The 13,508-nt window shown below is 55.2% G+C and overlaps 1 protein-coding gene across 2 annotated transcripts; it reads right to left on the reverse strand.

Annotated features, from left to right (window-relative positions):
* Window positions 1-534: 534 nt before the first annotated feature.
* Window positions 535-8,540, reverse strand: ARHGEF15 (Rho guanine nucleotide exchange factor 15; the record flags this gene model as incomplete). 2 transcript variants are annotated; one of them, XM_079725250.1, is made up of 15 exons in its annotated part: window positions 535-686; window positions 2,160-2,264; window positions 2,375-2,457; window positions 2,618-2,770; window positions 2,854-3,014; window positions 3,103-3,195; window positions 3,298-3,372; window positions 4,768-4,897; window positions 5,032-5,184; window positions 5,357-5,517; window positions 5,641-5,852; window positions 5,955-6,013; window positions 6,825-6,879; window positions 7,111-7,443; window positions 7,931-8,540. In XM_079725250.1, 15 exons carry the CDS (start codon window positions 8,538-8,540, stop codon window positions 535-537), a joined length of 2,535 nt encoding a protein of 844 aa, XP_079581376.1. The 2 variants fall into 2 exon arrangements, with proteins under 2 accessions (XP_079581376.1, XP_079581375.1); XM_079725249.1 differs by having other exon boundaries at window positions 7,093-7,443.
* Between the last annotated feature and the right edge of the window lie 4,968 nt (window positions 8,541-13,508).

The following is a 13,508-nucleotide window of genomic DNA, read 5'->3' on the forward strand; positions in this document are numbered from 1 at the left end:
GCTTAAGAGGACACAGGAGGCACCCCAGGAATGGAATCTAATACTTCCCAGACTCAAAAGGCAAGACGGTCGTTGCTATAGCACCAAGCAGGGTTCCTACCGGTCTCTTGGGCCCAGATCACCATCTTCTTTGGCTGGATGTGTCCCTGCTGTTGGCTATTTTATCCCAGGACTTTATCTCCAGTGCAGCCCTCTTTTAGCTGCACTGACCTAGCTTCCTCTTTCTTGGCTGTGAGCATAGCAGGGATACTCACTGGCCAGAGGCTCAGCCAGCTCAGCACCCACTGGCCACTCTGCACGGAGCCTCTGTCTCCACTGGCAATCCACTCAAGCCATCTTCATTCTCCCTTGTGCGTGGGCTCAGACGGCCCTGTTTTCATTGGCTGCCCAGTCTTGAAGCTCGGTCCCTATTGGTTGCCACTGAGGTAGCGTTTCCACTGACAGCAAATCCAATGGATGAATGGGCTTTGTCTCCTCTGTGCCAGGCTGCCAGCTGTCCCAACTTGTGCCGCCACCCCGTCCCCCTGGCCTGCATTAGGGTTGGGGGGCACTGGGGGAGCCTGAAGAGGGCCCAACAGCCTCCAGGAGCCTCTGGTGCTGACGAAGGTGCTTCCTCCTTTCATGTTCCCCCGTGACTTCACACACCAACTGGGCAGGGAAGGCCCCAGGAAGCCCCTTCAGCCAGCCTGGGGAAAGAGAGACAAGGGCCTAAGTGGGACCGGGGCAGGGAGCAGGTCAGGATGGAGAGGAGGCCCAGTGGGTTCTAATGCCTAAAGGTCATGGCGGGTGCAGGGATTAGTGGAGAAGCCTTGGAGAATTGGTAAAAAGGCCATTAGAGGTGGAGGAAACATCAACATCAAAGAGGGTCGGGGTCCTTCTGCTCAGTGTTGTGTGGCAGCCTGGATGCGAGGGGAGTTTGGGGGAGAATGGATACATGTATATGTATGGCTGAGTCGCTTTGCTGTGCACCTGGAACTATCACAACATTGTTGATAGGCTATACTCCAATATAAAATAAAAAGGTAAAGAAAAAAAAGAAAAGAGGATCGGGCTCCCTCCTCTGTCAAGCCCTGCGTTGACTGCTCATCTCACTCAGAGTGAGAGCCAGACTCCTTACAGGAACCTACGAGGACCCACGTGATCTGGTCCCCGTTACGCCTACGATGTCATCTGCTTCTCCCCGTTTTCCTCACTCCCTCTAGCCACACTGGCTTCCTTACTGCTCCTCAAACACACCAGCCTGACTCCTGCCTCCCTCTGGGACACTCTTCCCCCAGACACCATGTGCCTAAATTCCTCACCTCCACCAAGTCACTGCTCACATGGTGCCTCCTCAACAAGGTCCCCCTCAACCTCCCTACTTAAACATGTAAGCCTACCCAACCCCGGGACTCCTGACCCCCTTGACTCTGCCCCACTTTCGTTTTCCCACAGCACTTAACCACCTTCAGACAGTATAATTTACTTACTTTTTTTTAAACATCTTTATTGGAGTATAATTGCTTTACCATGTGGTGTTAGTTTCCGCTGTACAACAAAGTGAATCAGCTCTATGTATACATATGTCCCTACATCCCCTCCCTCTTGCGTCTCCCTCCCTCCCACCCTCCCTATCCCACCCTTCTAGATGGTCACAAAGCACCGAGCTGATCTCCCTGTGCGATGCGGCTGCTTCCCACTAGCTATCTATTTTACGTTTGGTAGTGTATATATGTCCATGCCACTCTCTCACTTCGTCCCAGCTTACCCTTCCCCCTCCCCGTGTCCTCAAGCCCATTCTCTACGTCTGTGTCTTTATTCCTGTCCTGCCCCTAGGTTCATCAGAACCATTTTTTTTTACATTCCATATATATGTGTTAGCATACAGTATTTGTTTTTCTCTTTCTGACTTACTTCACTCTGTGTGACAGACTCTAGGTCCATCCACCTCACTACAAATAACTCAATTTCGTTTCTTTTTATGGCTGAGTAATATTCCATTGTATATATGTTACTTATTTATCTTGTTTATTCTTTATTGTTTCTCCTCCACTAGAATGTGTAGTCCAGCAGGGCAGGAATATCTGTGTGTTTGGTTCACTGGTGCCGAGAACAGCGAGTGGCACCTCATAGGTGCTTAATAAATATTTATTGAATGAATAAGTAAAAGAATCTCTCACCTTCGGGACTCTTGTGTAGGTGCTTGTGGGGAGCCCTGGACTCCAGATTCCGTCCCTCAGTCTTGGCAGGTGTGGAAGTCTCTGAACAGAGTTCCTGGGAACAGTCTGGTCGGGGCGGGTAACATTACAGTGGGATCCAGACTCTTTTTAGCTTCTCCCCATATTCCCCTGAAGACTCACTTTTCCTTCCCTCCTCCCCTCTAGGGAACACTCACCACAGTCCTCATAGATGGTGCCCGGGGAGCAGGGAAGGGGGCCTGGGGTAGGGAAGGCTCCCAGCCAGCGCTGCATGTCTGATCTGGTGGGAATATAGGGAAGGGTCACAGTTGGCCCGGGAGATCCTCCTGGGGGTTAGTTAGGCAGGGGCTTCGGAGGAGAGAGATTAGGGAGGAGGGTGGTGGACTCGGAGAGGTCAGGTGAGGGTCCCCAGGGTGTTTTCTGAAGGATACACAACTCACAGGGATGAAGCTTGGAGTAGCCGGTGGGTGGGACGGCCCTGGTGGTTGCTGAGAAGGGAGAGGCGGAACGTAGGTGGTCCAGATGGGTCCGGGACCTGCTGGGCCTGGACCAGGGAGCGATGGGCATAGTCCAGAACCTGTAGCCGCTGCCCACTGCCCAGGGAAGAGGAAGTTCAGAGGGCGAGCAGAGGTCCAGCTGGAATCCTGCCTGGGCTCCCTCCCTCCCGGAGACCCACCTCTTAGGCTGAGTGATGAGCAGCAGGTCACTGAAGAGCAGCAGGCAGAGGGGGGTGAAGCGGGGGCGGGAGGCGAAGAGCACACCACCCCTTCTGCATCCTAACTCCGTCAGCTCCCCCTGCAATTCCAGGCGCCTGGACCAGGAGACCAGGGGTAGGGCCTGTGAGGAAGCAGGGAGGAGGTTCTGACTTCCCTGCAGCACCAGCACCGTGGGGAAAGGGAAGCAGGGAGCCTGGGCGGGATCTAACCTTGACTTTGTGGAAGCGCAGCCTCTGCGTGAGCCGGATCAGCTCCTCTGTCTGCTTCATGCGCCCCACCTCGGCGCTGCACCGCTCAATGATCTGGGTGAGGGGAGCCAAGTCACCCGCCCCTCCTCCCGTCCACCCCTTCCATCCCTCCCTACCGCCTCCTCACCTCCTCCAGCCCCAGCATCCCCCTCCAACCTTGCTGACAGCACCCAGAGCCTTCTGGGCATTCTCCTGGCGGCTGGACCCCTCCTCTGTCTGGCGCAGGATATTCTGGGGATGAGGAAGAAGGGTAATTGGGCCCCTGCGCTGTGGCTCTGGGATTCAGAGGGGATGCAGCTCAGAGGACCCTGCCTGGCTTGGCATTTGGGGGTTCACAGGGCTGGGGAACCAGCCTCACCACTCGCTGTCTGCATAACCCTGAGCAAGTCAGGTTACCTCTCTGAGTCTCAGTTACCCCATCTGTAAAATGGGGATAACTCCCGCCTTCCAAACCATTAGCATTGTTGTGAGGATTCTGCAAGCAGATATATGTAAAGGACGTAGCATAGTCTTTGGGACATAGTAAATGCTGAAAAGAGGGTTGCTATTATTTTAATAATTATTAACCACAGCTATTAGTACAAACAATATAGCGTGGGGTGAAGAGTGCCTGGATTTAAAGTTTGTCTCCATCAATTATTATCTGTGTGACCTGTGGCAAGTTATTTAACCTCTCTGAGCCTCAGTTTCCTCATCTATAAAGTGGGGTCAATAATAGTTCCTACCCTCACATAGTCGTTGGTAAGGTTAAAGGAGCGTATTGCACTTAGAACCATGTCTAGAACAGACACCCAAGAGTTGTTTAGCTATTATGATTAATATCATCATCATTATTACGTTGGTGTTGTCTACACTGGGGATATATAATGCTGAATAAGGCAAGGGCACTGGTGATCTAGTTGGGGACTCTTCACATTGAGATCCCCACATCAGGCGACCTAGTTTAGGGAGAAGTTTCTACTCTGCAACAGAAGAGTGTTTCTCACCCCCTTTTTCAGTATCAACCTACTAAGGCGTCTTTTTAGACATTTTTTCCCTAACTGTTCCCCCCGCCCCCATCAAATTTTAATACCACAAATATATATACTGTATATCTATTTATACACCCTGGCCCTTTGGAGTACCACAAACCATTGGAATATTGAAGATTTTTTCGCCCCCCAAAGAACGAGTTTTTGCCTCCTTGAGGGTGATATCACCCCACTGGGAAGGCATATGGTCAAAGGCAGGACTGAGAGGACCTCAAAGACCACTCACCACACTCCCCCTGAGACCTGGAGAGAGAAAGGGACTTGCCCAAGGTCGCTCAGCCAGTTAGTGGCAGAGTTAAATCTAGAATTCAGGCCTCTAGCCAGAGGCTCTTTTCCTGCACCCAGACGGCTCCTTGAAACGTTTGGGTAGCTCCAGGTAGGGTTTGGTGGGTCCTGGATGGAGAGGCCCTGATTAGGAGTCCTGACTTAGGGGATTCTTGTGTTTGTGGTGGGCTGGGAAATGGTGATGGCGGACTTAGGGGATTCTTGTGTTTGTGGTGGGGTGGGAAATGGTGATGGCGGGGCAGGAGGCCTCTGGGGAGAGCTCTCCAACGGGGTTGGTGGGGCCGAAAAGGGCCCAAGCCAGGACGGGTACCTGCAGCAGCATGCGGAGCCGCGTGATGCGCTGAAAGGGCAGCAGCAGGAAGGACGGCAGCGGGAGCCGCTGGCACTTGGGGAGGCTCTGCAGCCGCCGCAGCTCCGCGGAGAAGCGCACGTTCGTGTCCCTGTAGAAGCAGGCACAGGCTGGCGTCTGCCCCGAGGCCCCGATCTCCCCGCAACCTGCCCTGGCCTGGACCCCGACCCTGCTCCCCATCTCCCGCCAGCACTGGTGACGTGGCCCCGCCCCTGGGACGCTCACATCAGGCGGCTGTACGTCTCCTCCTGATACTGCTGGTTCCGGACGTAATCCACGTACACGGAGAAAGGCCCCACGGCGTGGGCGTGCACCACGTCGCACAGGTCGCTGATGTGGGGGGAAGAGCGCACACGGGACAGTAACTTCCCTAGAAACCTGGAGGAGTGGGCGACAAGCAATGGAGGCGGGCAGAGAGCCAGGTGTCCCGGCTTCTCGAGGGAAGGGCTGGGCACTAAGGGGGCCCTGGAGGGGAGGCCCGGGGACAGGAGAGCGCTGAGGAGTGCTTCCTCCCGAGGCCCGCTTGCGGAGAGGTGGCGGCCCCACTGACCGCTCACTGACTCCCTGGACGCGCTGCACGTTGGAGAAGAGGGTGTGGTGATCCCGGGGGGTGAGCGTGTCCCGGAGCGCCTGGCTCAGCACAAAGGTGTCGGTCAGCAGCCGCAGGGAGCGCAGGTACGAGGCCTCGGATGTCACCACCTCGAACAGGCTCTGAGGAGGAACAGCAGGGCCGGAATGGAAAGCCCAGCTCCCAGGCAGCCCAGGCGCCGGGTCCCAGGCTCCTCCCCGCCCCCGCCCCCCCCCCCTGCCGCGCCCGACCCCAGGTGCGTCCACCTCCTGCATGCGCCTCTCCTGGGGGCTGAGGGTGTCCAGGAGGCCGCTGGCTCGCACAGCCGGAAGCTCCTGCCACAGCGTGTTGCGAGGTCCGGGGGGCCGGGCGAAGTGGGGAGCTTCCCCAGGATTCGCTGAAGAGGGTCCCCCGTCCTCACTGACCCCCCACAGCTCCTCTGACAGCACGGCTGCGCGATAGGTCTGGTACAGGGGTTCTGGAGAGCAGATGTCGCACATCAGCAAAGTCCGGTGCCCCGGAACCCTTGCCCACCGCTTGACGGTCTCAGCAGGGACGCCCCAGGTGCAGAGGCCCTCACCGTCCTGCAGGGGCAGCTCCCAGTTCTGCCCCTTCAGCTCCTCCAGCTCCTCATCCTCCCTGTGGAAAGAGAAAGGGATGGAGTGCTCCTCACGTGATAGTGTAAGCGGGTACACGGCCTGCCTGCAGGTTGTGTGCAGGGACTGTGACCAAACCCCGGATCGTTGTATATGCCTGTTGTATGTGAGGCCCTGTACTAAGTGGGCCCCATCCATTCCTGCAGTCTCAACTACTGTGCACCGGAGACTTCCAAGCCTCCATCTCCAGGGCTCTCATGGAATGACCATTGTCTGGAATGTCCTATGGGTGCTTCGGTACAACTCAACATGGGCAAACCCAGCTCTTACACCTCCCCGCTCTGTTCTGGTCATCAGCACCACCATGCACCCTTTCACCCAAAGTAAAAGCCCGGGAGAATAAACTCCAGTAAATGTTTGTTGAATAAATGGATGGCCTCAGATTAACTCTGATAATGGTGGTGAAATGATTAACAGGCCCAGATAGCACAGGAGAGATGTTCCTGGTTGGTACATGGATTCGCAGACAATAATTTCGATAGCAGCTCAAAGTGGGGGAACTAAAATGGTTTATTATGGCCCTGGCTCGTCACCAATATCAGACCCCAACAACTTTATGAAGTATTTGGTATGTTTACCCCCATTTCACAGGTGAGGCGGCTGAGACCCAGAAAGGTTAAGTGACTTGTATAAGGTCACACAGCTGATAAGGGACAGAGCTGGGATTAGAAACCAGCACTGCTTGTCCCTAGAGGCCTAGGCCTTCTTCACTCCACACTTGTGGGGGTGGGATTCAGGCGGACCCGAAGGTTAGTCTGCTCTCAGGTGGGAATAAGGGTGGGAGTGTTCGGTACCTGCCCTCCGCGGTGGCTGGAGGATCGTTCTGAGGGGCGCCATCGGGACTGTCCCCTAGAGAGAGAATCCAGAGAGAAGAGAGCAAGCCTCCAGGATCCCCAGCCCAGGACTCCTGACTCCCGCCCAGCAGAGACTGTTACTATAAAAACTACAACTCCGGTCAGTCCCAGAGCAGCAGCTGGTGGAGGAACAAGAAGCCCAGGGCCCGCTGGGGGTCCACCTCCACCCCGTGGAGCCCAGAGGCTCCTTCCCAGCCCAGAGTTCCACTCCCCGGGGGCCCTGTACCTGTTTGGATTCCATCCTCGGAGGGCAGATCGAGATCTGCCTGTGGGGCGTCCCCAGAGCTGGTGACGTCCTGTCTGACCCGAGTTGGTTTGGGGGGCTTGAGGGGTGGCAGGAGTTTGCGCTCAGCAGTGGAGCGGTAGGACGTGAGGACGACTGGGGGCTGGCTGAGGCTTGGAGGGCTGGGGCGGGAGCGGGAGGTCCGCAGTGGGGAGGCCCGGCAGGGTGCCCTGGGGCCGTCCTCATAGCCCCCCAGTGGCACCCATCGGAGCTCCAGGCCGGGCCGGGCTACGTGGCAGACACAAGGGCAGCAGGGAGGGCAGGCCAGCGCAGCATCTGTGGGAGACAGGGGCATCCTTAGGACACCCACCCTCCCCAGGCCTCCGCCCTCTCCTTAACCTGCCCAGCAGCAGTAACGTGGAGGTCAGCCCTAGGCATCTATCCCCTCTACCCTGACTCTCTTCAAACCTCCCGAAATCTGAAAACCAGATTTTCCAAACATGGAATCCAGTTTTTAAAAAGTAGCCCCTTGGGCTTCCCTGGTGGCGCAGTGGTTGAGAGTCCGCCTGCCGATGCAGGGGACACGGGTTCGTGCCCCGGTCCGAGAGGATCCCACATGCCGCGGAGCGGCTGGGCCCGTGAGCCATGGCCGCTGGGCCTGCGCGTCCGGAGCCTGTGCTCCGCAACGGGAGAGGCCACAACAGTGAGAAGCCCGCGTACCGCAAAAAAAAAAAAAAAAAAAAAAAAGTAGCCCCTTAAAGTACCCAATCTTAAAGCCCTGAAAACAAAGAAGAGGAGCCGGATTGAGCCAGCCCGGGCTTACCTGGAGTGCCGTTCTCCTGGGACCCACTCCCAGCGAGGATGCCCTGGGCAGTCTCTCTCTCCCCATTCACATCCAGTCCCCCGGGAGGACCCGGCTCCAGGGCATCTGGAGCCTGGACCCTGCCTTCAGCCCCCCATTCGAACCTGCCAGCCAGTCTCCGCACGGTGCCTGTGGCCGAGGCAGAGCCATCCTGGCCAGGGGCCCGGGTCGAGTGGAGCAGGGGCAAAGGTGTTCGGGGTGACCCAGAGGGTTTGGGTGGGGGCACTGGAGACCGGGGAGCAGGTTCTGGGGAGATGGAGCGCCGGGACGCTGGGCTGGGGGTGCCGGAAGGCGAGTCTGGGGAAGTCTGGGAGTCGAGGCTGGCTTTAGAAGCTGACGGGGGCAGAAGGGCTGGGGGCTTGAGGGACGAGGCTGGGGGCTCCCAGAAGATGGGGGTGCACATCAGGGTTGGTGCCTCATTGGCAGTGAGGGGAGATTCTTGTGGAGAGGATCCGTTGTGGTGCGCCCCCGGGGACTGGGCAGCCCGGGGGCGAGAAGGGGGGCGGGGCCGGATGATCCGAGGGGGCTTCTGGGTAGGGGGTGTTGCTGCAGGAAGAGACTGAGCTGACATCTTCCTCTGAGCTCTTCCAAGGAGTGGGGTACACTGCTGGAGTCATCCCCTGAGGAAGAGGGGCAGGAGGAGAGACCCTTAGTGCCCAGGAGTAGACTGAGGCCTGTGAACAGAATGTTTGCAAGTAAATAAGCCAAGATTTCAGAGTCAGGAGGGAAGGCGGGTACACTTCCTCTCTTCCCATTCCCACTGTCTTCTCCCTTTACCTCTCACCCCTCCTTATTCCATCCCCTGAGGACTCTGAACCCTCCCTGGCACCCCCAGCCTCCATTGTGCTCTGTCTTTCAGCCTCTGCTGCCCCAGTCAGGCCAGAGGAGACAGTGAGGCCAGAGTTGGGGCACCTGGGTAGAGACCCAGGCTGCGGGAGGGGTGCAAGAGAACTGGATCAGTAAGGGAAATGGGGTATGCCGGTAGAGCCGCTCTGTGTCTACGTGATTTATTGTGTTTTGTGTCTGTAGTGTGTGCTGTGGAGGTTTGCGTGTGTGGTTTAAGCGTGAGTGGACATGGTGTGTTTCTAGTGCTACATGAATGGGGTGTTGGATGCTGTGTTTCAGAGTGTATCTGTTACACGCGAGTATGCAGTGGGAGAGTGGAGTACACAGTGTGTCTAGTGTGTTGTGTGAGATGGGGCTGCAAGGGTGTGTGTGTTCTGTGCTGTCGTGTGGGGCGTATGTGCGGTGTGCGTCTGCCTGCGCGCCCGCCCATGCCTGGGCCGTGAGAGATGCATCACTATTTCCCTGCTCCAACGGGCCCTCCGCCCCCATTTCCCAGTTCCTCTCTCCGGACTCTCCCTTTCCGGATTATTTTTAGTCTCCTTTTCCTGCCATGAAGATTCCTGGAGCCTCTGACCCCAAGAGACCAGGAGGCCCCGGCATGGTCTCTCCTGCCCCCATCCTCATCCCTGCCTGTCTCCCAGCCCCCCACCTGGTCGTGAAGAGAGGCCCCGGTGGAAGCCTGGGTCCTGCCAGGATGCCTAGAGGGTGGTCAGGAGGCCAGACTAAAGGTGAGGACCAATGGGGCCAAGATGCTGGGGCCTGGGCTCACTTCTTCCCGTCGGGAAGGCGCTGTAATCCTGAGAAGGCAGCAAGGTCCGGGCTGGGAGACCTGGCGCCCCCAAACTCCCCTGTGGAGTCAGCAGGAGAGTCAGATCCCTCCAGGCCCCAGATTGGTTTTTGAGAAATGATGCAGGGTGGGGGCTGGGAGCTGTAGGCTGGGAGTCTTGCAGCTCAATGGCCTCTGTGTTCTGGCAGGAAGCTCCTTAGGTGACCCCGGGCAGTAGCCTTGCCAGCTGGCCAGCTCCTCCCCAGCCTTGCCCCCCTCAGAGATCCCTGTCCCCCTCAGGTACCTGCCCTAACTTCCTTCCCCCGCCCCCCACTCAGGCCTCTCGCAGGGATCCAGGTACTCGGCCCAAGCACTCACCCTCGAGGCCTCTCCACTCTCGGTCACCTCCCGGGGCCGAGTGACTAGGGGCAGGAAACAGGAATCGGATCCTCCTCCCAACCGGACACCCCCCCCCCAAACCACACCACACTCCACATGCGCACACTGGGGCTCTGGAAGATGTGAGGGACCCCGAATGCTGGGTTTCGGAGGATAACAGAGTCTGGGGAAAGGATGAAACTCAGCCGTGGAGAGTGGGCTGTTTGTGCACGTTGTATGTGCACGTTCTGTCCTGGGTCCGCATTGCTGTGTGGACAGCGGCCGGGGGTGGACGGGGGTGGGGGTGAGGGCAGGGTGGCAATGGCACTGGCTGGGCTGGCAGGAGGGCGTGGGCTCCAGACACCTTTGGATCGCCGAGGGATGGGGTGTGTGTCCCTCGACGGCGTGTCTGACCATCTCTTCCACACCTCGCATGACAGCCTGTCCCTTTCGCATCCAACCTGTCCCCTGGGGGTGAGTCAGCCCATTATTTCACACCAAGGGACCCCACCGCCCGCCCCGGTTTCCCCCTCCGTAAATTTACCTTTATCTTTTTGGAAGCTGTTTCTATTTTCAGCCCGTCCTGCCTGCCCCTTGGAGCAAGGAACACGGGGCCAGGTCTCTGATGGTCTGTTCCTGTGTTTCTGGGGCGGGAACTGAGGGCCCAGATTGAGATCTCCGCAGAGGAAGCCAGTTCCTCAGCCCCACCCGGCCATTGTGTCAGGCGAGCGTGTGTGTGTAGTGGACCAAGGGGTCGGTGTGAGATCTCGGTGCACCCCAGGTGGATATGCCCTTTGCTGGGCCCCCTGCCTGCTCCCCATTCTCAGTCCCTGTCTCTCAGGATCCCAGCCCCTGACTCTCCCTGTCCCCCTGGGAGGCTTTGATGTTGACTGGCTGGGAGTCGGTACCCCTGGGGGCGGGGGCAGTGGGCAGGGGTCCCTCTCACCTCTGATTTGCTCTGTGATTGAAGAGCTGAGTTCCCAGGGCTCAGAGTGTGTCATAAAAACAACTGAGGGGGCGGAATGAGCCACACCCCAGCCTGGGAAGTAGGGTAATGAGAGGAAGATGCAAGGGCAGTTAGGAACTCAGGGGGCCTTTGCCCACGCCCAGGTGCCTGCTTTTGCCAGATTTTCTCACACACACACACGCTCCAAACAAAACACTAAGAAGAAAAGCCAGAAAACTGGGATAAAACATATGTTTTAACTCATTTTTCCTCAGAGTAAAAGACAAGGTCCAACAATGAACCTAAACCTCTCCTCTGAGGCACATTCCTGCCCCAGGGCCTTTGCACTGGCTGTGTCTTCTGCCTGGAGACCCCCTTCCCAAGACATCCCCATGAAAGATTCCCTCACCTCATTTCTCAAATATCACCTTCTCAGTGAGGCTGCCCTACCACTCTTTAAAATTGCATCACACCAAATTCCTGACCTGCCTTTTTTCCCATAGCAATCATGCCTTATAACATAGCATATAGTGTATTACTATTAAATTGACATAGTTTGTTTATAGCTACATACACATTAGAAAGTGAGCTTCCTGTCAATAAATAAATGATGACATTTTACAAAGAAGAAAGTAAGCTTCCTGGAGGTGTGATCTTTATCTTTTTTGTTCACTGATATACCCTAAAATTCTGGAACAAGTTCAGGCACATAATAAGAGGTGCTTAATATTTTGGTGAATTGAACAAACTGAGTTGAATCCTCCCCACAGCCCACTCACTACTTCCTGGCTCTCCTTTCCTACAGACCATTTCCATAATTCTGTTGATCTCACCAGTTTCCCATCTCTCTCTCTCTCTCTCTCTCTCTCTCACACACACACACACACACACACCCCAGGACCAGACATCCAGTCTCCCAGCCCTCACCTCTAGATCCTTTTCGGCTTCCAGGGAGAGGAAATCTCTACAAGAGTGCCTCAGAGACCCTATCAAGAAAGCTAGATACATGTGTGTAGCCAAACAGATCCTGTTTTTTGTTTTTACTAAAATAGGAATGTCTTTATTAGTTTTACTACTTACAAAAATAACATTTAAAAAGATAACTGAGACTTCCCTGGCGGTTCAGTGGTTAGGACTCCACGCTTTTACTGCCTAGGGTGCGGGTTCCATCCCTGGTTGGGGAAGGAAGATCCGGCAAGCTACACAGCACGGCCAAAAAGAAAAATAAATAAAAAGATAACCCCAAAGTGCTGGTTGTCGGCTGCAGACATGTTGGCACTTGGTACTACATGAACCACCCCAGCTCTGCATGGGGGTATGGGCACAAAAAGAGGAATTAGGTGGGCTGGGCCACCCATGCACCTTTACCTGTCCTTCCTGGCTCGTCTGAGCTTATTTCCTTGTCCTCTCTCTGTCCTTATCAGAGACCCACCTGAAGGCTTTTCACCTGCCTGCCTGGTGGGGAGAGACTTCCTCTACTCCCAAAGGCAGGATAGCATGTTTTGGGGAACTAAAGTTCACTGGAGCTACACTGAGAATGTTCTAACACTCCTGACAAAGAGGTTCCACTGGGCCCCCTGCTCAAAGCAACCACAAAGATGAAAAGCATGACATTTCAGATCTTTACAAATCACTGTCTATTTATGCCCCATCTCATTCCGAAAAGAAACTTAGCTCTGAAAATCATATCCTGTGAAATGTGCCAGATTATTTTTGCACAAACACCTTTTATTTATTGTACAAATATTTTTGCAAAGGTACTGAAGATTTTTATTTTATTTATTTATTTATTTTAATAAATTTATTTATTTATTTATTTATGGCTGCGTTGGGTCTTCGTTGCTGCGCACAGGCTTTCTCCAGTTGTAGTGAGCGGGTGCTACTCTTCATTGCGGTGCGCGGGCTTCTCATTGTGGTGGCTTCTTGTTGCGGAGCATGGGCTCTAGGTGCGCAGGCTTCAGTAGTTGTGGCACTCGGGCTCAGTAGTTGTGGTGCACAGGCTTAGTTGCTCTGTGGCATGTGGGATCTTCCCGGACCAGAGCTCGAACCACCTGTGTCCCCTGCATTGGCAGGTGGATTCTTAACCACTGCACCACCAGAGAAGTCCCAGAAGATTTTTAATATAATGATACATTCTTCCACCACCCCAACAAAGCAAAAGTTTTCTCTTTTTCTACCTTCCAAACGTGCCATCATAGTTTCAATTCTGTTTTCTGCTTCATAACTATTTGCCATGTTACTACATACATGGACTTTGTAATTATAATTTTTCCTGGAATGTAATATTACATCAACTAGATTTTGTCACCCTGGTAACAGCAGTAGAAGTCTTCTGGGAAACTCTTCATCCACCACCCCACTCCATGTGGTTCCGGTGGGTCGGTCAATCACAGCAACGTCCTCCTGGCCACCAGAACCAGATTCAGCCAATCACAGGATCCCATTCCTCTGGCCACAGAGACTGGCCCAGGAATGAGCAAATCACCCATGCCAGGATGTCCTGCCCTGGGTCTCTGGGAAAGGGCATCTTTCTCTTTCTTCCAAGGTCACAAAGCAGGAATAATATAAGTCTGGAGCAATCTGTGTCTTGGCCTCCCTTTCCC

Source organism: Hyperoodon ampullatus (genome assembly GCF_949752795.1).
Source record: "Hyperoodon ampullatus genome assembly, chromosome: 19".
Taxonomy (NCBI): Eukaryota; Metazoa; Chordata; class Mammalia; order Artiodactyla; family Ziphiidae; genus Hyperoodon; species Hyperoodon ampullatus.